Raw genomic sequence first — 25,009 nt, 5'->3', positions numbered from 1 at the left:
CTGTGAAATAACAATTCATGACCTTTGTTAATATTTTTTACTCAGTTTTCAAACTCTTCTGTTTCAAAAAGATTAGCTCTTTCTCTATGAGTTTGTAAATATATATATGTTTTCCCATTTTGTCATTTGACTTTACATAAGGAGCTTCTCTTAACGTTTTTCCCCAATTCCCACTGTCTGTCACACTTTCTGTTTCTGTCAGACAGCAAGTGATCAGTAAATGTTTGTGGCATGAACAGCTTTGTGGCGTGGGAAGCTCCCCTAAAGCAGTGAGTAGACTTCATGTCCCTGCTTTGAGCCTTACATGCAGTGTAGAGACCCAGGTTGACCGCAGAGACTCACACAGTAGAGACTCACACATCCCCCTTCATCACCTGCCACAGCTCAGCTCAGTAAAGCTGAGGCCAAGCAGGGTACTGACCTGCGATGGAAATGCTGGCTGTCTTTTCCAGGCCGAGGAGGGAATTTCTGATGATGCAGGATACACCCCCACCAGAGCTGCCTCTCATTATCACAGATGCTGCTACTGCATACAGGCCCACTCCATCTGCAACCACAGGTGCTTCCACAGCTGGGATGTTCTCTCCCTTGGTGTCGCTCCACTTTATTTGGGGTTGGGGGTACCAGCCAATGGACCTGCACTCCAGATGGATCCCTCCATCCTCATAACCCTTCACTTCAATGTGAAGATCAGAACCCAATGCTGTAGAAGGATAAATTGCCCTAAATTCTTGAGAGCTCCTGTGTCAGGGAGGGTCTCAATGGGAATCAATGGCAGACTCACATTTGATAATCCAAGGAAGATTTCATTCAGGAGCTATTTACACAAGTGTGGTCATGATGAAAAGAAAACTAAATGGGCTAGTGCAGTATCCCAGGGTGAGTAATGTGGGGCTATTCCCATCCACCCCAATTACCAGAGGGAGGAGGAGAGGGATCTGTTCCGGAGACATAAAAGAGAAGATTGATGCATTGAGGACTTTCTTGAGTTGACTTGTGACCTTCAGCAAGGCAATGCAGCCAGCCTGAGGGAATCTTGCAGGAAGGAAGCCAGGGAATAAGCACCCAGACCTCTCCCTTTTCTCTTCTTCCTACCATTGTCTGCTACAGCTCCCCTTAAACCAAACCCAACCAGAAGCCATGAGGCAAGGGATTGCACTGAGAAAGAAAAAAGCTCTCCTCGGCATCTGGAACCTGATACCAGGTCTTGGTATCCTCCTGTTGAACATGAGTAATTTCACAGAACACAAAAAATAGTACTTTATCACTGTGACAGATCATGGGAAATATAAGACCACCCCAATCTTTTGTGAGTGCAGAGAAAAACATGAACATTGTACAAACCACAACAATAACCAAACATCCCCCATCAGCAATAAGGAATTGCTGCCTCTTCATCATTTACAGCTTTAGTCTCACCCTAGTCTCCCTCCTCCTAGATAAGCTTGATTAAGGCTCCCACTCTCAGAATTCATCTCCCCACACCTTCCTGACAGTATCTCATCCAGAGAAGAGAGCTAAGTCTATAAACCCTCCCCCAAATCCCCTAACACAAGCCCAAATTGTAAAATAAATCTGCTCTAAAACCTTCTCACTGAGACCCCGCCACAGCTCCCCATGATGTGTGTTCTTCCTCAAAGCAACAAGAAAGAAACATGCCTCATTATACTACAAAAATGTTTCTGGGAGTCACTGATTGGAAAACACTGGCAGCAGATACAGTCACTATTCCACCTCCCAGGACCCATGGTAACGTGCACTTGGAGACACAACAGAAGCCGTCTGTTACAAGACTAAATCAAAATGACTGTGTACCAGTCACTGAACTGATGATTTCTAATGTTTCCTATCCGTCGTCCTTCATTTCCCTTATATCTCTGGTTGTCAGAGGGAGGGAGTTGTTTACTTCGGCATGTAAGGTGCAGCAGGAATTCTTTCTAAAGAAAGAATGTGTCTTTCTTAACGGTTGCAGAGAAGCTAAGTTGGGAGGCAGTGCAGACAATTGCTAGTGAGCAGCCAGGAGTGTCTGCAGTGCTTTTGCAAGAGGGACTCTGCATCTGCTCTAGATCCTACAGAGAAGTGTTCTCAGAACAAAACCTGGAGGCTCACCTGCAACCTTCAGCTCCACCAGGGCTTTTTCATAGAAGTCACCATCTTGGAAATAACACAAGTACTTTCCACTGTCAGAGGCTGTGACGTTGTGTATTCGGAGAGCAGCCTTCCCTGCAGTGATGCCATCCCGCAGAATCGAAGTTCTCCCTCGATACGGTGCACTCTGCCTGTCTTCCACTTCCTTTCCATCTGCATACACGTTCACCACCTGCCTTAGGCTGGAACTCACCCACCTCAGCTCCATGGTCTCTGCACTCATGGTTGGGAACAGGTGACAGGGCAGATCAGCGTCTTCACCCACCATGGCCAGGATGGGCCCAGAGGGTCCAAGCACAGAAAACTGAGCTGTCAGCACAAGGGGGAAGCTCCATCAGAGGGTTTTGGAGTTGGGGTCATGAGAGGAAGGGTGCTTCTCAGACAGGGAAGGCGAGATACAGAGAACCTAGAGGGGAACACAATCCTAATTTGTCTCTTTGTGACAGGTGGTCCTTCAGGTTGGGATGGACTTCCAGGTATGGGAATGAGTTAAAGGTTCTAAGAGGGCATTTAGGTAATTGTCTGCTTAATTAGGTAATTGAGATAATTGTCTGCTTCAGAAACATAAATGTGGAATCGTGGAATCATTCCCTACCTGAGCAAGGAGTGAGCAGCTGTACCAAGAAGAGGGAGACATGAAAGTTGAGCAGAAGGAAGGCCAGGGAACTTGCCATTTTCATCTATGCTGCATATCAAGAGATACCAGAAGGTGTGGGACAGACACTATGGCCTGGAAGAAGCTTTAGGATTCTGCATGGAAATGTCCACTTCCCCAGGGCTAACTCAAGTATGGTGACCAAAGAAGATCTTACCTCTGCCAAAAATGTCTGTCCTTGAGTGTCTTTACCTTTGGGTTCCAGTATGGAAAACCATCTGTAAAAATAATATCTGTTATCTGATCAGGACATCTCTGACTCTACTGCATTCAAATATTAAAATATTCAGAATCCTATCACTTCCCCACACTTCCCTTGCCAGGTCCAAGCTTCCATCATCCCCCTCTGATTCATGAAGGACCCTCTTCACTGGATTCCCTGGTTCCACCCTTGTTCAGCTCTGTGGGTGTCCAACACTGTGGACTCCTCAAGCATCAAACTCTTGGCCATTAGTACAGTCAACTTATGGCCTGGTTGCTCCTGGTGGGATCCAGGCAGACTGCCTGGCAGAGGCTCTGAAGTCAGTCAGGGGCTGAACCCACCATGTTTAATCACAAAGATATTGATTAGGAGAGCTTTGAATAAGACCAGGCCTTACTAATCTTTTCTTTCTTCCCTTCATAAAGTCATTCAACAAGTATTTACTGAGCACCCACAATGGGTGAGGCCTACTATATTAGTGTTAAGGACATAAAGAAGGTAAGCAATAGGTAAAGGCTCTAAGATTCACAAGCTGTGTGATCTCATTCATGGGACAAAACCATTGGAACTTTATTGATTCATACAATATCATGAAGTGTGAAATTTCGAATGTGCACAATTGGGTCCAGCAATTCCACTTTCTGATGTCTAGTCTAGCAAAGTACTTGCATGAGTGCAGAGAGAAGCCTCTGTGAGAATGACACTGCAGCACTGTTTTTAAAGTATAAAAGTGGTAACCGACTGAACCAGCCACCCAACAGGAGACTGTTTAGAGGAACGACGGCTCATCCCTCAGAGGGAATTCAATGCAGCAGGTAAAAAGAGTTGATTTATCGTCATGAACCTAGATAATGGTGATACACTAAGCGGTCAAAAAGCATGTTGCAGAACTACACTAATGATTCAATTGAAAAACAAAAACAAAGCTCTACATTTCTGCATATTTATAGATGTAAACGCCTGAAAAAGTCTAAAAAGATGCATGCTAAACTGAAGATCGGAAGTTAAGTGAGCAAAAGAACACTTTGGCCTTTTGCTCCCTTTACTTTTAAAATATTGAAATGCTTTAAATTTAAGATTTTTCATGTATTACTTAACAGTAATTATTATGAGTGATAATACTGACTGGAACATATAAGCTGCTCAGTAAATACTAACTCCTTAACAGTTTCTTCCAAAGCAAAGGAGCATGAGGCCTGCAGTCACAACACCCGCTGCTGTAGCTACCTGAGTCTGGGAATGAATGGCCTCTGAGAACAAGGTCTGCAGAGGGAGGTGGGGAGGGATGAAGAGGAAGCACCGGAACAGAGGTCTGTGCAGCCGGCCATCCTCCACCCTCGCCTGGATCTTGCACTGACCCAGACTAAATATTGCATTTCACATCTTCTGTTCCTCAAAACTTCTCTTTATGTTGCTATAGAAGGGGTATCATTTTTATTATCACTGGTTTCAAAGTTAACAATTTCTCTGCTCTGCTTAGAGTGAGACATATGTTTTCATTCTTTTTAAAGGATGTTTATATTTTCTTCCTGATTATAGTCAATATTGCAAATGAAGAAAAGCATAAAGGAATAAAAGTTCAGTGGCTCATGCCTGCAATCTTAGCAATTTGGATGGTCAAGGTGGGAGGATTCCTTGAGCCCAGGGGTTTAAAACAGCCTGGGCAACATAATGAGACCCCCATTTCTACAAATTAGTCAATCAATAAAATTAAAACTCTGTAATAGTAATCATATACTTTGGTAGTAGAAATATAAATATTTCTCGAAGCATTTTGGTCATATATACAGCAAGCATCTTTAAAAAGTTACATGCTCTACCAAGGAAATACTATTAAAAAAAAAAGTTGTATGCTTTACCCAAAAGTTCCACTTATAGGAATTATTGTTGAAGCAAAAAAAAAAAAAAGACAGAAATTAAGACAAAAATTTATGTCTGAGGCTGTTAAATATAATAAAATCTATACAGTAGCCAAATGTAGATAACTGAAATAGCCAAAATTAGTAAAGTATTACAAAATAATTATATATTCACACAATGAAATAGATTGTGTCCATTGAAACACATATATTGGGTTATGAGGAAATGATTAATGGAAGGAAAAACAGATACTGTACCTAAAACATACAAAACAAGGTTTAATGTATGGATCTAATGCTGTTAAAATGAGAAATAATTGCCCTTCATTAAAAACATGATTCCTAAAAGCTGCAGAGAAATCTCTTTTATGATAGAGCCATGCACTGTTTGTCTACCCCCTGCCTGTTGTATGTGTATGCTGGTTCAGATTTTTCTATATTATAAGTATTTCTGTAATGAACAAATTTACATATGAATCTATAAGGCACATCTCTTTCTAGAATCTCTTAGAATAGATGGCTTGTGTTGGCCAAAACAGATTTTAGCAACTTTTTTGCCCTTTTCTGACCACAATAAGTTCTTAAGTACATGCAGTTGGAATATTTCTTCATTTATGTTGTCTCCCTCTCCTTCCACCAAATCCCAACATCTGCAGGTCTTTATTCTTTGCACTACTTGCCTCTTCTCCATGTGCCCACGTGTGCATGGGTGCCCATGTGCACACACGCACACACACACACACACACACACAGAGGCACTGCACCCCTTTCCCTGGGCAAATACTCTCCCTGCATGCCCACTCACCACTCTCAGCGATTCAGCTCTTGTCCTCCCAGGCATTGTAGCCCGGGCTCTAATCAACATTCCCCACTTACTTCTTAGTATTCCCCTCTGAAAATCACAGCCCACTGAAGAATGGTGGTTAATAGTTCTCCATTCTTTCTATTATGGTTGAGTCTCTCATTCCGAAGAAAGGAAAAAGAAAGCAGAGGCTATCTGGTTATTGTGAGGAATAATAACAATCTCTTTTTGGAAGAATTAGTTTTTTGATTGGCTCAGAGGTGATGTTTCTCATCAGTTGCTGGGAGGAAACCACTGAGGAGGGTTGAAATGAAAAGTGAAAGCACATTGAATTGTACACGTTGCAGAAAAATTCCAGCCGTACCTCCCTTAGTGTTTGTGTTTCTGTGTTTATCTATTTGAATCATTCTTGCGTGTCCATGTATATAAGTATTTCTACGTATTTACTTATGTCTTTTATCATAATAGAAATATCAGCAGAACAAAATGAGAAAAGATTATAATGTGGTGAAGAGAGAAAGATGTGCATTAATTAAAATGCTACTGTGGCAGTTTGCTAACATTTGCTTGCATGAATATGGGTACCTGAAGGAGGAGATTTTACTACAGCGTCAAATAAGTGTATACATGGAAAGAAAGCCAGACGCAATGCACATTTTTAAGCACCTCCAGCATCCAGACTTAGGATCTGTTATCAAATAATATAATGTTTCTGGTTTCCAGAGGCAGTGCTGATTGACATTTTTTACCTTTTTCAGGAAACTTTTAGTGCAGGTGTTTCTGAGCATCTTCATTCGCCCTCAGCTCCTGGTTTGTGCTATATTGTATTTTCCGGTGTATTTATTTCTCGTGCTGCCAGTGGAGTACATATTATCTGAAGCTGGAATCTAGATAGACCGCAAATGCCATCTCTGTAAGAGGTCTGTGAGACAAACTGGTTCTTCCTGTGGCCTAGGACCTCAAAACACACTTTTTGGATTTGCAAGTCAGTGATCAAAACTCCTAAGATTAAGATGTGACTGGGGTTGATGAAATTTGATTATATTGTAACCGTTTGAATTTAGGCTGTGCAGTATCTGGTTGAGATGGCTGGTCCCTTCTGCATCATGCAGTCCCCCTTTCTTCTTGGTGATAAAGCCTAATTTTCTTGGGTACTTCAATAGGCTCTGCTATCTCATAGATACCAGAGAACAAGGGACTAAGTTGGAATCAATAGTTTGTAGGTAAAGTTGTGGGCTTGTGTTTCTCCCAGAGATCCTTCAGAATGGAGGCCAAGATAGCTGGGAGTGTGAGTGTACACTCTCCGTACTTCCTTCTTCCTCTTGCCTTGGATGTAGACTTTTGAACTAGAGGTGCGGCAGCCCTCTTAGAACCATGAGGCAACCTTGAGGTTGAAAGCCACATGCAGAGACAGCAGAGAATGAAGTCAGAAGCAGGCTGGGGCATGAATGACATCTCTGAGCTGCCAGGTCAGCCCTGGACAACCGCCATCTAAATTCATTTTACATGAAAACAAACAACAACATCAAGAAAAAACAAGAAAACCCTTGTTTTGTTTAAGCCAGTGGTATTTCTGGTCTCTGTTACCAACAGAATCCCACAATTTTTCCCTCCCCCTTTTCCTTCCCAACAGTTTACCATAACACTTCTAAAACTTAAAGCAAAGGTGAAAGAATTTTTGGTGAATACCGATATGCCTACCATGTAGATTATAGTGATATACTTAATATTTTACGAAACTTTCTTACTTTATTATAATCCATACCACTGTTCATTCCCTATATATCCATCATACTTATTTATTTAAATGTTCATTTGCTCATTTTTATTTCTTTTTTTTTTTTTTTTTTGGTGAGACGGAGATTTACTCTTGTTGCCCAGGCTGGAGTGCAATGGTGCGATCTCGGCTCACCGCATCCTCCGGCTCTGAAGGTTCAAGCGATTCTCCTGCCTCAGCCTCCTGAGTAGCTGGGATTGCAGGCATGTGCCACCATGCCTGGCTAATTTTGTATTTTTAGTAGAGACTGGGTTTCACCGTGTTGCCCAGGCTGATCTCAAACTCCTGACCTCAGGTGATACGCCCGCTTCGGCCTCCCAAAGGGCTGGGATTACAGGCATGAGCCACTGCGCCCAGCCCATTTGCTCATTTTTAAATTCACAGTCTATCAGAAGCTGTGGTGCTTGAAATTATACCAGTAAGAATGATCACCCCACCCTTGCCTGAAGGATCCAAGTCATTTTGACACAGCAGCTGAGGTGCTAAGCTTCAGATTAGGAGTTTCTGGGACCAATAGTTTGTATCGTTGAACTTTGTAGTTTCCAAAGTATGAGGCCCTGGGTCCATTTCTCATCAGTCCTTTATACCGAACTCTGAGAAAGAAGTCTTGGGAAAGAAATGGATGTGGAATGGGGCAGAAATGAATTCAGTGATTCAACAAATTTTTATTGAGAACCTACCATGTAGTAGGTCTCAGCCACTGAAGTTCAAAACTAGTGAGGAGAGGTTGCATAATAGAGTGGATAAGAGCACTAATTCTGAAGCCAGGTGGCCTGTGTGACCTTTGGCCAGTTCTCTAACTTCTTTGTGCCCCAGTTTGCCTACCTGTAAAATAATGACAGTAATAGTACTTGACTTTTAAGAGTTGTTGCTGTGAGCATGGAATGAGACAACACATGCAGTTTGCTTACAACAGTATATGGTAAAAAAGTAAGTCATAAGAATGTACGCTAAATGAAAAGTGCACTCAGCCCTCCTTCAAGACCTAGGCACTTGATGCTATCTTCTCTTTATCTTTTATAAGATCTAGTGCAGTGTCCTGCATGCAGTAGGTGTGGCAAAATGCCCAGAGATTTGTCTCCTTTATCGAGTTAGTCTCACCAAGAAATGTCCATTTCTCATGGTTATCTCACCTCTTGCTGCCATTAGGACCTCCCATGAACACAAATTTTCTTTATGCTACATCTAGATATCTGTCAGCATGTCCCAGGCACACTGGCTTACTATCTACTCTCTCTAGGCTTTTTTTTTTTCTATCTTCATCTGTTGTCATGCACAACTCATTAGCCCTGGAACCCAAAGCTGGTTAACTAATCACTCAATGTTTCTGTTTCTTTGTCTATAGGGTGGAAATGAGACATGGTCCATAAGTTATTTAAGGAGGAGTTAGCACAGCACCTGCATGTATTAACCCTAAATGAATTTCATTGTCTTCCATTCTGAAAGGCTTAATTCTGATCCCTGCATTGATGACTCTTAAATCCACCTCCCCTGGAGAAAACACCGACAGTTGCCTGCTGTGAGTTGGAGTTTTAGTGTGAAGGTGAAGGGAAAATATCTGAAAAGTATGATGTGAGAAAATGTGTACACTGAAAATAGCAGTGGGGCAGGTGCCAGGGAAGATGGGAGGTAGGGGGCGCCTTTTACATTGTATTCCATGGGATGATGCCTGCTGGGGTTGCACAATATATCCCATCCTCATCCGGTGGGCCACACGTTAGGAGATAGGGAGACCAGAAAGGAAGCTACTGTGACACTCTAGGCAAGAAATGATGGCAGCTTGGCAATGGAGGAGAGGAGACTTGATTGAATACTCACATTAATACTAGGAAATACTTACATAGAACCTGCTACAATGCTGGTATTGTGCTTAGAGATTTACATATATTAACAAGATTCACAACAACACTAAGAGGTACCTTATTTCCCACATTTTATAGATGTAAAAGCTGAGGTCCAGGGAGGTTAAATGACTCCCCAAGGTCACACGAGTAGTTTCTTTCTGAGCTGGGCCTTGAGCCCAGGCTGTCTCGCTCCAGAGTCTTTGATCAAACCACTAAGCTGGACTATTGAAAGGAAGTACAAATAGCAGGGCTTGGCTATCAGTCGGATGTGGTGGGTTAAGAGAGAACAAGAGAAGGCTAAAATGACTCTTAGGTGGTGTCAGTCATTCAGATGATGATGGGTAGGCAGGGTTGATGGGAATTTTATTTTGGATACACTCATTGTGAGATGCCTAGTGGGCACTGAGTTCAGGGAATGTGGGGCTGGAGACAGAAGTACAGGCGCCAGTGGGGGTCTGCTTATGGGATAGGTGCCAGTGGGGGTCTGCTCTGAAAATGGATTGGACCATATGAGTATATGTGGTGTGAAATGAGAGCCCAGGACCAAAGCCTAAGGAATTTCAGCAGTTCTGGAGCAAGTGGAGCAAGAATTCTGAGAAAGATCTCCCTAGGAGCAGGGAAAGACCAAGAAGAGGGCCCTGGGGATTGATGAGGCAGATGTCACATAGGCAGGAACACTTACTCAGGCAGGTCTATGAAGAACTCAGGGTTGTCCATAAAGAAAGGACAGAAGTGTATAAAGACAAGCAAGGCCCAGTGTCTCACAGCTACAATCCCAGCACTATGGGATGCTAAGGCAGGAGGATCACTTGAGCCCAGGAGATCAAGGCCGCACTCAGCTATGATCACGTCACTGACCTCTAGCCTGGGGGGTGACAGAGCAAGATCCTCTCTCTCTTAAAAAAAAAAAAAAAAAAGCATGGCGGTGGGAGGGGAAAATAGAAATGTATAATGGATTTAATGATTGGGAATCCACTAGTAACTGTAAAACAATGTTTATGGTGTGGTACAGCAGTGGCCATCATCATGGCAAACAGTGCCTGACAGCCATGCATGTGTTCTCTTTCTGAGACTTTGCTTGCATGGAAGTAGAGACCTAGAGAAAGGCAAGTGTGGTGTATTGCCCTGGGAAAGGGGAAGCAGGGCAGTTACAGTGGGAGAACCTTGAGCTTGTATATGGTGTAGCCTACAGACTCTGGAGTGGACCCCTTATGATTACTCCTCTTGCAGTTTGCAGCCTGTACTTTCCCTGAGTGTGAGCTGAACCTATGGCTTACTGCTAACCAATAAAATATGGTAAAGCTGATGGCATGTCCCTTCCATGACTACATTATGTAGTGTAAGACTCTCTCTTGCTAGCTGACCCACTCTAGAGGCTCTGTCTTCCTGGCTGGCTTTGAAGACAAAAGTAGTCATCGTTGGAGACCCACATAGCAAGGAGCTGAGGTGGCCTGTAGGAGCTTAGAGCAGCCTCCAGCTTCAGCCTGCAGGGAGTCCTTCAACTGTAAAGAAATGAATTCTGTTAATGACCTGAGTGATCTGAAAAGAGGACTGTCCCACAGTCAAGACAAGATGAGGCTACATACAGCCTGGCCAACACCTTGACTTTTGCTTTGTAAAGTTCTGAGCAGAGAAGCCATCTAAGGTCTGCCTGGACTTCTGACCCAGAGAAACTAAAATGATAAATGTCTGCTGTTTTGAACCACTAAGTTTGCGGTAATTTGTTAAGCAGCAATAGATCACTAATGCATTAAATTGAAACAGGCAGTGGCAACAATCATGAAGATACAGAATACAGAAAGAATAACTTGTGTTTCCAGCCCTGACCTGTTGCCTGGACTGCACATTAATTATTATTGCTATCATTTTATTTATTTACTTATTTACTTATTTTTTGAGATGGAGTCTCACTCTGTCTCCCAGGTTGGAGTGCAGTGGTGCAATCTCGGTTCACTGTAACCTCCGCCTCCCAGGTTCAAGTGATTCTTCTACCTCAGCCTCCTGAGTAGTTGGGATTACAGGCGCATGCCACTGCACCGATCTAATTTTTGTATTTTTAGTAGAGATGGGATTTCGCCATGTTGGCCAGGCTGGTCTCGAACACTTGACCTCAGGTGATCCACCTGCCTCGGCTTCCCAATGTGCTGAGATTACAGGTATGAGCCACTGTGCCTGGCATGCACATTTATTATTGACCTGCCTACTCTGCATCTCCACGGGGATCTCTAGTAAGCTCCTCAACCTGAACGTATCCAAAACTGACCTTGGATTCTATGCTGGCTCCTCCTCTGGCCTCCAAAATGGACTTCTCCCTCAGTTTCCTCATCTCCATAAGTAGCAACTCCATCTGTACCATTTCTTAGGATTAAAACCTTATGGTCATCCTTGATGTCCTCCTTTTTCACACACCACATTTAGGTTTACCAGCAAAGCCTTTTTACTCTGTCTTGAAAATAAATCCAGCATCAGATCATTCCATGGCTCCTCCCTGGTACAAGTCATCGGCATCTCCCCTCTGGATCACTGCAGTAGCTCCCAGCTGGGTCTTCAGGCTTCCATCCACCACCCCTACACATAGCCCATCTTGGTCTAGCATCTGAAGTAAGTCCAGTTTTTTTTTCTGCCAAGCCTTCCAGTGGCTCCCCTCTCACAGGTAAAGCCCAGGTTAGCATGATGACTTTCAGGGGCATATATGATCTGGCCCTCAACCCCAGAGGTTGAAAGAATCACTCTGTATCGGAGGAACCCGCCCCCGATAATTCTTCATAGGTTCTTTTCTATTTTCCTTAAGTGTCACCTGGTCTGAGAAATACAGGGAAAGAGTACGAAGAGAGAAATTTTAAAGCTAGGTGTCCAGGGAAGACATCACATGTTGGCAGGTTCCGTGATGCCCCCTAAGCCACAAAACCAGCAAGTTTTTATTAGTGATTTTCAAAAGGGGAGGGAGTGTATGAATAGGGTGTGGGTCAGAGAGATCACATGCTTCACAAGGTAATAAAATACCACAAGGCAAATGGAGGCAGGGCAAGATCACAGGACGGGGTGAAATTAAAATTGCTAATGAAGTTTCAGGCACACATTGTCATTGATGACATCTTATCAGGGGACAGGGTTTGAGAGCAGACAACCGGTCTGACCAAAATTTATTAGGAGGGAATTTCCTCTTCCTAATAAGCCTGGGAGGGCAACGGGAAACCGGGACTTTTTTCATCCCTTATCTACAACTGTAAAAGACAGATGTTCCTAAAGCAGCCATTTCAGAGGCCTCCCCTTCGGAACACATTCTCTTTCTCAGGGATGTTCCTTGCTGAGAAAAAGAATTCAGCGATATTTCTCCTATTTGCTTTTGAAAGAAGAAAAATATGGCTCTGTTCTGCGCGGCCCACAGGCAGCCAGACTTTAAGGTTATCTCCTTTGTTCCCTGAACATCGCTGTTATCCTGTTCTTTTTTCAAGGTGCCCAGATTTCATATTGTTTAAACAATTTGTGCAGTTAACGCAATCATCACAGGGCCCTGAGGCGACATTTATCCTCAGCTTATGAAGAAAAAGGGATAAAGAGATTAAAGCAAAGACAGGCATAGGAAATCACAAGAGTATTGATTGGGGAAGTGATAAGTGTCTATGAAATCTTCACAATTTATGTTCAGAGACTGCAGTAAAGACAGGCGTAAGAAATTATAAAAGTATTAATTTGGGGAACTAATAAATGTCCATGAAATCTTCACAATTTAAGTTTTTCTGCCATGGCTTCAGCTGGTCCCTCCATTCGGGGTCCCTGACTTCCTGCAACAACTCTGGATTCTTTCAATAATGTGCCTTTTTGTAACTGCAGTAATACAATTTTGGACTATTTAAATTTTTTTCATTCCTGTTGGATTACTGAATTGTCTCAAACCTAAAATACTACCATTCAAGTCAGAATTTTAGATGCCTGATTGTATTAGTCAGAATTCTCCAGAGAAACAAAACCAATACCATATAGATATAGATATATATGATGAGTGGGTGTTTATTAGGGAAATTGGCTCATGTGATTATGCAAGCTGAGAAATCCCATGACAGCTCGTCTGTAGGCTGGAGACCCTGGGATGCTGGTAGTATGGCTCAGTTTAAGTCTGAAAGCCTCAGAACTAGGGAAGCCGATTGTGTAAATCTCAGTCCAAAGTGAAAGGCCTGAGAACCCAGGGCTTCCTGGTACAAGTCCCAAAGTTCAAAGGCCCGAGAGCCAGCAGTTCTGATGTCCAAGAGCAGCAGCAGAAGAATGTCTCAGGGGAGAGAAGAATTTGCCTTTCCTCTGCCTTTTTGTTGTATTGGGCCCCCAGCCAATAGGAGGGGAGAATTTCCCACTGACTCACATGTCAATCTCTTCTGGAAACACACTCACAAATACATCCAGAAATAATATACCAGTTGTCTAGGTATTCCGTAATCCAGTCAAGTTGACATCTAAAATTAAGCAGCTCATGGATTCACTTCCAGGATCCACTATTCCAAACATGGTCTGGGGATGTCTAGGGAGAACTCTGATATACTCCTAAGGAGTCCCCAATCTTAATACTATTTTCATCATCATCATCATCATAACATAACATTTGTTGTTTTTGATCTCATTCTCTTGGTAGGGTATGATATACCAACAGATTTAATACAAAAGCAGATATGAGAATACAAACATCTTCCATTAAGCCAGACATCAGATTTGAAACAAGTTAACCAGTGTCACACTTCTTGTTTTTTTGTTTGGACACAACAGTTGATTTTTCAGAAAGCATTCTATTTATATTAACCTATATTTGGTTCATTCATTATATTTTAACATGAATTAGTAAATAACATTTTAACATTTTCTGTTTTAATGTCAAATGCCATAAATATTAACAAATATCAACCCAAATAAACAAGAGCTCCTCAAGGCCCTCAGTAGTTATTAAGTGTCTAAAGACATAATTAGGCCAGGAAGTCTGAAGCCACTAGTGCCCCCATTGAACTTGAATGCTGATGTAGACCTTGTCCAGTACTGCCTTGCTCAATCAGGACCTCAAACCTCAACCACACCCAAGGACTGAGTACTGACTCCTTGTTTATTGCAGGGACACGTGAGCCAAACCACATCCACATGTCCATATTCTTCATTCATCTTCGTCCCAGGTCCAGGCCTGTGGGTGTGTGCTGTGGAAATCCTGGGGTTGGGTGGAAATGAGCCATCATCTCCTGGGACTCCTTAGCTGTTATGGTGGGGCTTAAGCACCCTTACAACCTTGGTCCCTCCCAGCTCTCTGGTTCCACTTCGTCTATCTCTGACCTGCATATCTGGTTCACTCACCCTCTGGTGGTCCTGTGGATTCCTCTCTCCTCTCACATCCTGGTGACTCCTCTTGGCCTCATTCCAAGTCCACAGCATCTGGTGCCAACTGGCATACTGGGCTCAATGTAGTCACTATGATGTTAAACAGCAGGTTCACTACCAATCAGCTTCTCACACTTTCTTCCTGGCTGGGAGCTGTGGAACAACTAGTTCCCTATGCCTGGATTCCATCCCATAGTTACAACCAAAGGAACTACTAAAGCCACACCTAATGAGGAGGTGAACAGGGGCTGAGGTCTGGAGTGGGTGTGAAAGAGGCAGCTGGAAGATGTTCTCTTGTGTGACCAGAGGAGAGGAGGGCGTGTCTTCCACCAGAGGCATTGTGCAGTGGCTGCTGAGATGGCCAGGGCTTGTTTCCATGGCTGTGAGACTGGGGAACTGATTCTGTGGGCTGCGGTGGGTCCCTGCTCTGTGAAGTGTCCAGCCCTCTTCAGGCACCGTGACCCCACTGGCTCCTGTGAATGCAGAGCAGATTAAGATTTGGCTGTCATAAGACCCTAAGCTGAAGAAGGGCCTCACAGGCACAGAAAAGGCTGAATGGGGAAATGTGTAGATGTGTGATCTGTCCCTCATGTTGTAGAAGGAGACGTCTCTAGCTTCATAGTCCAGGAAGACGCCCACCTGGCAAAGGGGCTCCTCCAGAGAGAGAATCCACTTAGGGGAGGTCAGGGCCCAGTATTTCCTTTTATGCATCTCCAAGGTCCAGAAGCCATTCTGAGGAAGTAGTGGGACCTCCCATTTCCTCTCAACATTGTCTCTACAGATCCCCACAGTCCACTCAATCACATTTTTCACATCTACCTCCAAGTAATGTTTCCCTGAGGCGAAGCTCTCCTGGCCCAGGACACAAAGCTGACTGTCGAATCTCTCTGGGTTGCCCGGAATGCTCTCCCTGGAGGGTTCCAATGTCACACTTCTTTTGTCCTCTGACACGAAGAGATAGGGATGACCAGTGTCTTGGTCCAGGACAACATTGGCTGCAGAGGAAGTCTCAGGAACTCTGTGTGGTTCCTGGTGCCCTGAGAGGTCTCAGAAAGCTGCAGCGGGATCCCCATGTAGGGGCCATTTCCGCGAAGGCCCCCTGATCCCAGGCAGCTCATACCCGAGAATTACTGAAGATGCACTTTTTTTTTTTTTTGAGACTGAGCTTTGCTCTTGTTGCCAGGCCTGAGTGCAGTGGTGCAATCTCGGCTCACCGCAACCTCTGTCTCCCGGGTTCAAGTGATTCTCCTGCCTCAGCCCCCCAAGGAGCTGGGGTTACAGGTATGTGCCACCGTGCCTGGCTAATTTTATATTTTTAGTAGAAACAGGGTTTCTCTCCATGTTGGTCAGGCTGGTCTCGAATGCCCAACCTCAGTTGATCCTCCCACCTCTGCCTCCCAAAGTGCTGGGATTACAGGTGTGAGCCACCATCCTGGCCTCTGAAGCTGCACTTCTGTCTCTCCAGAGACAGTAAGCAGCACCCTCAGGTTGAGAAGAACTGAGGCTTTATGAAATCCAGAGAATTTAGGGAATGAGCCCAAATTAATCATTCACATTTTTAGCATTCTAAGATCGATTCCCTTTTCTATTCAAGACCTATGATCTCTGGGACTTTCTTTAGTTAGAAACTTTCCAACTTGGCTCAAACCAGCACAGAGGCTTTATGTCCTGCTCCTCCTCTCCCCAGTGGATCAACTAAGGTGAGTCTTTCCCTTCACACTGTCCTGGAGGATAAAGGGTCTCTTCGTTGGTCCTATGTGTTCCTTTTACCAGATGACAACTGATTTAAATGACTGACAAGGGCACCCTTCAAGGATAAAGGAGAAAAATAAATGTCCCCAAAAGAAAACCTACTGCCTGAGGGGTCTGTAGGCAAAGGTAGGGAGGAACTATTTCCATCCAGTTTTGCTTCAACAACATGGGTCTGATGTCTGCAGGTATGACTTCTGTATATCTATTAGATCAACAAACTCCAAAAGGAAGAAAAGATTCTGTCTAGGGAAAAGGGATTTGAATAGGAAAGGAAAGAAACTGCTAAAAGAACTGGGGAAAGAACATATAGGTAGGTACAGGAAATGTAGGTGCCTACCTAGGTACATTTCCTGTTGGTGCAAGAAATGCTTCAGACTCCGGGCATTCTGCCGGCCTCCCCCATCTACATTTATTCTTACTTATTCAGTCTACCTTTCTATTGTGTTAAAATGATTTCCTCCATTCCCCAAGTTAATATGTCTGGTTGTGACATTTTGCTATTTGGTCCCAAGTTGACAGTGGCAATTTTGAAATTCACCTGAAGAAGAAGGGTCCGTGTGCCATGGTATCTGGTAAAGCTTGGATTCTGTGGTGCTTATGGGCAGAGGGGCTCAATCATAAGATGGGAAGTGCCCATTGGGAGTGGGCAATTGGGTTCTGTGCTCTCCCACCCACCCGAACCCCCTCCCCTGGAAGGCTATATATACACAAAGTATAGGTGTTCTCTTAAGAGCAGAAAGGCATTTCTGGCCACTTATTTGTATACCATTCTGTCAAGCTGATTGGGAACCTTTATAGCCTCTTGCCAACATGTGCCTTCAACTATGCACAGTCTACATCATCCCTAGTATATAAATTGCTAAGACAGCATTGTCTTCTTTCAAACTGATCCAGAATCAAAGAGCAAAAACCACTGAAGCATAAGTCTTGGGGAGGCTACTATATATGGAAACCTCTGGTAATCATGTATTAAATTATTCCAAAAGAGAAAGGATCCTGGGATGTAAACCACGGTGGATTGAGAGCTGCTGGGATTCTCTGACAGAAGAGGCATGATGCATCATTGCTGGGACACTGTTGATGAACTGACCCCAATTCCCTGCTATCCCTGTGCAGCCCTGGGCCCCTTGCTCATCTCCTCTAAGGAGTCCTGTTAGCTGGCTAGCGGGAGAAAGCTGAGATCTGAGGGAACATCAGAGGCACTCACCAGCATGTAAGAATGTTCTTCTCCATCCTGCAAGGGACAGACAGAGGTGAATGTCATGAGATGCTGCTAAATGAGCAGAACACAAATTGTACATGGAGTAGTTCAGGAAAGGCTAAACGTATGCAATTCTTCAGAAGTTGCTCTGAAAAACAGAAACAAAATCATGTCTTCAACAGAAGAACTAAAAGAAGTCGGGTTTATAGTAAACAAAGCAGAACAGCCCTTTCTATGAACAGCAACATCTCCCTTCCCTCATGCCTAGGGCACTGTCAGAAACCAGAAATGATATATGATCAGGGGCTGGGTAGTACCAGTACATTGTTACACTTGCTTTTGCTCAACCATTTAGTACTTCATGTAGCCAGGTGAATGAGTGCAATGCGGGCAGAATGAAAGAACAAAAGCTCTGAGAGATTCATTCCAAGGACATGAGAGTTCCAAGTCCTTGCTGCTGCTGCTGTGCATTTCCTCTCTCTTCTGTATGCTGGTACCTGGGAGAGCTGTGTTCTTTCTATAATGGTGAACTGTCCTCCTACTCTTTTACTTTTTTTTTTTTTTTTTAATTAGACACAGGGTCTCACTTTATTGCCCAGGTTGGTCTCGAACTCCTGGGCTCAAGTAATCCGCCTGCCTCAGCCTCCCACAGTGTTGGGATTCAAGCCATGAGCCACCATACCTGGCCTCTTTTACCTTTTATTTGAAGTTCTTTCTCTTTTTCCACATGTTCTTTCTCCAGTTCCTTTAGCGCAGTTTCTTTCCTTTCCTGTTCAAGCTCCTTTTGCCCTGACAGAATCTTTTTTTTCCTTTTGGAGATTGTTGATCCAGTAGATGCATATGGCAATGGGTATCATCAGAATAATCATGATAACAGGCAGGATCACCACACATGGAGACCTGCTGGGCATAAAGGATTCTGAAAAGGAAGCCAGAAATGTCCACTTAGTTTGAAACAGAACATCCAGGTGAGAGTGCCCCTAGCAGCACATCTCAAGAGCTCCTCAGCCTCCTGCTCTATTAGTTTCTCCCTCAGAAAACGTGGATGGAGAAAGTGATGCTGGCTCAGCCCTGGCTGACACCTCAGTGGCTTCCAGGGCCAAGGCCCAGAGGTAGCAAAGCAGAAACATCTGGAGTCACTGTAGGAAGGACCAGTGTACCCAGTGTACATAAAGCTAACCCGTTATGCTGAGTCAGCACAGCCACCACCCTGCCTCAAGCCACCACCACTCATACCTGGAATACTGCAGTGCCTTCCTTCTTATTCTGCCCTTACCATTGGTAGTCCATTCTCAGCAGACCAGCCCAAGTGAGATCATGTTAATTCTTAGCTCAAATCCTTCCAATGCTTTCCAGGTCACTCGCTCTAAAAACCAGTCTTTTTGTGGCTTGCAATGCCATGTATGTGTTTTCATTGCCTCTGTGAATTCATCTCCTCTCACTTCCTGCACTCACTCCATTTCAGCCACAACAGCATCACCTCCTGAGGGTCCTGGAAACTGCCAGAGATGTTCCTTCTCCAGGTCCTTTGCATATGCTCTTCCTGTAGCTGGGTTGCTCAGTCTTTAAGCATCTGATGGTTCCTTGCCATCAGACAGAATGACTCAATTCCATCTTTACAGTGAATTCTTCCCTGACCATTCTGTTAATAATTGCAATATCTCATGCCCCTGCCTCTCTTTATTCCCTCCATGCTTAATGTTTCCTACAGATGTTCAAACCATCTGATAGAGTATATGGTCAATTATTTAATCACTTTTTGAGGGAGGAGATCTTGATATATTTTGTTCAATGATTTACCCTTGGTTTCTAGAACAGTGTCTTGAGCATTTGTTGAATGAATTATGAGCGTGTATCAATAAGGATTTTCCCCAGCTCTGTCCCTTGGAAAATTCCCTGGGCAGGAAGGGATGGCTGCAGCATACAGGAACACCAAGTGTAGAGAGTCACCTATCCACACCACTCTCCCTCCATGTGTCATGGTTGTTTTCAATGTTTAAAAATTGCTGCATCATAAGGATCTTGCAGGAAAAAAAAAAAAAGACTAGGTTCGCCCTCAGAGAAGAGGCTCCTACTCCCGAGTTTTGGGACTCTTTGATTCTCCTTTTGTGAAAAGGGGTTAGAGAAGCTTCATATCAGCTGCAGCCTCCAGGTCCTCAGGGCCCAGAACCATTCATTCCACCCACACTGCTGCCCCCATCCCCGCTCTGGGCTCCATCTGTGTGCTGAGGATCCCCCATGCACTCAATGAGTCTCAGAGAGCAGAGAACTAACCTGGAATAAAAATGACACTTTCTTTCTTCTGGCCGAGCAGGGTGTCATTGATAGAGCAGGACACGTTCCTCACAGACTTGTCTCTGATGATCACAGCTGTGGTGACCATGAAGAGGCTGTCTGCGTCAGGGGTGGAGACCTCCTTCAGGGCAGGCACGACCTCACCGTAGGGGTCCCTCCACACTGTGAGGGGCTTTGGGTACCACCCTCCAGATATGCACTCCAGCTGGATGCCCCCGTCCTCGTGGTCTCTCATTTCAATGACGGGCTCAGAGTCCAGTCCTGGGGAGAGATACCAGGGCACAGCCAAAAGGCAGTGTCTCAGTGCCTATTGCATCTCTTCTGTGAAGAGAGAAAGTAAAGGAAAAAAAGAGGGAAGTAGGAAGCAAGAAATAGGAAGGAAGAAGAAAAGGATGAAGGTAAGGAAGAAAGAACTTTGATGTTGGAGAATACCAGCAGACCAATTGGCCACACAAACTGTGAGCTCTCTAAGAGGAAAGGATCCAATTGCACCCTTTTCTTTGTGGTCCACCTACAGGCCCCACCACAGCACCAAGCATCTATGTGTCTGCTATAAATGCTTGTTCATTTTATCCTGCCAGATTAATTTTCTCACTTAAGGTGGGTTTGTCAACTCCCACTTCAAACAGGCAGGTTTTGGATTTCACTTTCTGGTCCCAGGATGACTTCTCAGTAGACCTCAGCTTCCAGAAGCTCTTGAATAACAAGGAGGACAAAAATCTGCCAGGCAGGCAGAATACTAAGCAACCATTTGACCTAAAGACATTTACTTTTCTGTTTAGTTTAGGGCTTCACATAACCACAGCTCTCTCCCACCCACAGGAGGTGATGGTTTTTAGGAGCCTCAACATGGTAGCCTGCAAAACCAACTCTAATCCTAATTCATACTGTTTACCTCCCAGAGGATCCGTCTTTTAGGCAATGTCTCTTTTGTTTTTTAGACAGGATTTTAGCTCTGTTGTCCAGGCTAGAGTGCAGTGGCAAAATCATAGCTCACTGTGCCCTGTAGTCCTGGGCTCAAGAGATCTTCCCGCTTTAGCCTCCCAACTAGCTAGGATTACAGGAATGTTCCACCATGCTTGGCCAACATTTTATTTTATTGTAGAGACAAAGTATTGCCCAGGTGGGGCAATTTTCTTATAGTGCTTTGAGAACATCGATTTATTAGAAAGATCTGGATGCTCTTGGGATTAAGATAACCATATCACTTTTTCAATATCAGAGATCATCACCAAAAATCCTAAGAATCTAGACTTACCCTAACTACAATCCATGTTTAATGAATCTTCAATAAAAGTGAATACCAGGTATGAAAGAGCTGCATGGTCCTAGGAGACCCTTAAGCCATGTGTGAACATCCAAACTTCTTCTGAGTAATTCCTTTGTAAAGTCTTCAAATTATGGCAAAGACAGGAAATTAAGCCAATAACTTTAGTCTATTGCTATGGCTCAATTTAATTATTATTATTATCTTTTGTCACAGTCTCACTCTATTACCTGGGCTGGAGTGCAGTGGCATGACCGTGGTTCACCACAGCCTGAACTTCCTGGGTTCAGGTGATCCTCCCACCTCAGCCTCCCAAGTAGCTAAGACTACAGGCATGTGCCACCATGCCTGGCTAATTTTTTTTAATATATTTTTAAAAGAGATGGGGTTTTGCCATGTTGCCCAGGCTCATTTTAATTTTTATCAAGAGATAAAACTACTTGTACATTTAAAGGCTCAGTGGAATAAGAATTAAAATAACTCAGCAAATTGGAGAACAAAGTTCTTCAAAACATTCCATGAGGTTCAATACAGGCAAACATGACAAAATAGATTTAAGGGAAAAATCAGCCGGCCAACCAACCTAACCAAGAGAATACAATAAACAAACAAACAAAAAGTCCTAAGCAGCCCAATTCGGAGTGGGAAAGGCCAGGCCAGTGTCAGTTTTAAAGAGAGGGAGGAGTAGATTCCTGCCACGCAGAAACCATAACTGGCCAACCCTGCAGTGCTGCTACAAACACAGCCATGACACAAGATCAAGAAACCCTCCTTCCATGATATTCTGTTTTAATCACATGCAAGTTTGCCTTTGTGAGTAGCAAAGATGGGGTCTCCTACCTGTTATGATTTGAGGCCCCCTGGGAGGGACCCAATTCCCTAGTCCTCACCTCCTCTGGTCTGATGGAGTGAAATGCCACCACAGATTATCCTGCACCTGAAAGGCTTTTTCAGTCCTCAAATATATCTTTTAAAGCACAATAAACTAACCCCAAGACTGAGGTAATCACTTAATGTCATTTTAGCAAACTCCTAGAAATTCCAGTTCAAATGTATTACTATGTTGAAACCTTGTCTATTCCCTGCCAGCTAAATTCTTACACTTTCTCTGTGGAGTCAGCAGGAATATAATTTTGCCTCTGGGCTAGGTGCAGTGGCTCACACCTGTAATCGTAGCACTTTGGGAGGTCGAGATGGGCGGGTCACATGAGGTCAGGAGTTTGAGACCAGCCTAGTTAACATTGCAAAACCCTGTCTCTACTAAAAATACAAAATATGCCAGGCGTGGTGATGCATGCATATAATCCCACCTACTCAGGAGGCTGAGGCAGGGAGAATTGCTTGAACCTGGGAGGTGAAGACTGCAGTGAGCTGAGATCGTGCCACTGCACTCCAGCCTGGGCAGCAGAGCGAGACTACGTCTCAAAAAAAAAAAATTGCTTCTGTATTAAGTCTTGCTTTAATAAAACGCTCTACTTACATATAAGTCACTCTCTTTGCAAACAGCATTTCAGGAAAGAAGTCAGGATGAATATTCATCAAGAAATAAGATTTCAAATATCGTAGTTCTCTGGGCAGTAACTGTTTATTCCAGTTGTCCCAAGACAATTACTGATGGTGTCTCCTCTCACTCTCAGAAGTGCACAGCTCAGTGCTAAGGCAGGCATAGGACTTCTCTTCCGAGATTCACCATTTTCCCCGGCTCATGGCCTCAGCTGAGTTCTGCATGTGCTTCTCAAGAAGTCAAGCCCACGGCTTAGCAGGGCAAACTCACTCATGGTGGCCCTTGTGCAGGAGGAAGGATTTTTCCCTGGAATCTTCTTTTCATAGAGAGAGTGTCCCTGTGGAATGGGGATCCAGGAAAGAGGATTGTGCTGGTCTGCAATGGGCTGGAATTTAGAAGAGAAACTTTACCCAAAGTCACACAGTGCCTAAGTAACAAAGCAAAATGAAGCAACGCACCTGCCACCACAAGGTGCAGGATGGCCTCATTGCAGGACCTGCCTTCTTGGAAGTAACACTGGTAGATGCCGTTATCCTCGGCTGTGACATTGTGTATGATCAGGGCCACGCTGCCCCTGCTGTCTTTGCTCACAAAGGTGGTTCTCCCTCGGTACTCCTCCTTCTGCTCCTCTTTTCTCTCTCTTCCACCCTTATACACAAACACTGCAGGGGAGAACTGAGACTGGAACCACCGCACCTCCATGTCCTCAGCATTTTCCTCGGGTGACAGACAGCATCGTAACGTAGTGTTTTCTCCCACCATGGCCAGGATGGGATCAGTGGGCCCCACGACAGTGACCTGGGCTGTTCAACAAAGGGGCAGAATCAGACAAAGACACCAGCCATCACATCTCTAAGGCAGGAAAGGAAGCAGATATTCCAGGGACAAACATATTCTTTCCACAGCCATAGGGTCTCCTTGGGCTGAGAATTCTGGGGACCAGTAGCTGTGGCTAGTCAACAGCACCCCTGGGAGCAGTAACTATGAAATCTGCTTCTGGTTCATGAAGGAAACCCTGGGGAGCCCTCCCTGAGCACCCTCTGTCCACCCTGTGCCCCATGAGGAGAATTTCCTCCATTCCCCAATCTAGCGCTGTGCCTGAGTGTAGTGTAAACTTGAGCCGTGCAATAGGGCACCTACCCACTAGCTAGTTCCAACTGAAATGAACTGTAAGTGTAAAATACGCACAGGATTATGAAGATTTAAAATTTCAAAATGTTGACTATGCATTTATATATTCATATTTGGTTATTTGGGGTGAAACAAAATATAGTACACCCATTTATTTCATGTTTCTTTTTACTTTCTTAAATAAAAAGTAAAATTTAATTTTTTTTTTGAAAATTTGCAATTGTACATGCACTCGGCCTTTGTGCCTCACTGTGTTTCTTTTGGACAGTGCTGGTATAAATTCAGTGAACATGTTCAGAATGAAAGGATAAGTCAACAACTCCACAGTCCTGCTTTCTTTGCCTTTGCAGACTACAGGGTTGATGATCCTTTCTGATAGGTGACAGCAGCAAGTGGCACACATCCCTACCTGAGACCAGTGCACACAGGCTGAGGAGGAGGAGGAGGAGGAGGGAGGCTGGCCGGGACAAGTGCAGGGCAGTAGCTGGTTCCATGAGCACCCAGGGCAGGCAGGGACAGGAAGCCTAGGGTTACAGAGGAGAATCAGCCTAGGAGTCTTGGCACGTCAGTGCTGGTTGGGTCCAACCTCTCCCGTCACTCAAGTAGGTCTCATCAGTGCCCCAACTTCAGAGAGTCCCCTGCATCCGAAGGCTCAGGTATCTCCTGAGAGAGGGATTCCTTAAACATTCCATGAAGTAAGCCATCAATGCCAAGATCAAGGAGGCCTTTTTCCGCCCTCCTCGGCTCACTTCTCTGGCCAGAGTCCGGTTTCTTCAGTTGTCGCTGGATTCTATCACACCCTCCTCCCTTCACTTCCTCCTCCCCGCGATCCACGCCGAGCCACCGGAGGTAAAGCCAGGCGAGGAGGCGCCGCCCCACCGGTGGGCTTTCCCTCTCCCAGAACCCCCTCTCAAGTCCACAGCGGATCCCGCTACTTCCACCGACCGCCTTCACTCCGGAGCTGTAGCGCCTCCCCTCCCTTTCCTACCTTCTAGAATTAGCGTGTAGTTTCTTTTCTCCTTTGGTCCTCAAATGGCAATTCTCCAGTCGTCCCCCAAGTCTCCAACCTTTCCAGGGGCACAGGCACTACTAGTCACAAACTGTCCCAAAAGAGGAGAAAAAGAATTTTTTTTGCCTCCCACTTACTCGCGATATGTGAAGTTGTGGGACCCGGGATCAGATTCTCTGGGCTCCCACAGTGTCCCAAGATTTCCCTAAGTATT

General features: G+C 44.5%; 2 protein-coding genes across 21 annotated transcripts in view; both read right to left on the bottom strand.

The window, feature by feature from the left end:
- BTN3A3 (butyrophilin subfamily 3 member A3) overlaps positions 1-14,702 on the bottom strand; it is a 22,178-nt gene extending 7,476 nt beyond the window's left edge. For 4 of the 20 annotated variants that reach the window (XM_063812197.1, XM_063812194.1, XM_063812199.1 and 1 more), the window contains exons 1-5: positions 5,741-5,917; positions 2,961-3,021; positions 2,744-2,833; positions 2,110-2,457; positions 422-703 (exon numbers count right to left, since the gene is read on the bottom strand). In XM_063812197.1, coding sequence (XP_063668267.1) covers positions 422-703; positions 2,110-2,457; positions 2,744-2,828 — 715 coding nt within the window. In that variant the 5' untranslated portion in view covers positions 2,829-2,833; positions 2,961-3,021; positions 5,741-5,917. Of the gene's footprint in view, positions 1-421; positions 704-2,109; positions 2,555-2,743; positions 2,834-2,960; positions 3,037-5,669; positions 5,963-14,612 lie in introns of those variants that run through there. The other 16 variants (XM_063812198.1, XM_001173236.8, XM_063812185.1 and 13 more) reach the window with 16 other exon arrangements.
- Positions 13,281-25,009, bottom strand: LOC471890 (putative butyrophilin subfamily 2 member A3). The gene is given in 9 exon segments (XM_016955050.4): positions 13,281-15,631; positions 17,596-17,622; positions 18,121-18,127; positions 18,272-18,394; positions 18,396-18,508; positions 19,864-20,145; positions 23,114-23,458; positions 24,196-24,310; positions 24,775-25,009. Coding segments are annotated over 8 exon segments (1,848 nt in total). The 5' UTR covers positions 24,281-24,310; positions 24,775-25,009; the 3' UTR covers positions 13,281-14,765.

The sequence above is a fragment of the Pan troglodytes genome, chromosome 5, assembly GCF_028858775.2.
Source record: "Pan troglodytes isolate AG18354 chromosome 5, NHGRI_mPanTro3-v2.0_pri, whole genome shotgun sequence".
Lineage (NCBI taxonomy): Eukaryota > Metazoa > Chordata > Mammalia > Primates > Hominidae > Pan > Pan troglodytes.
The sequence above is the reverse complement of the archived record's forward strand: the minus strand, read 5'-3'. Positions and strand labels throughout refer to the sequence as shown.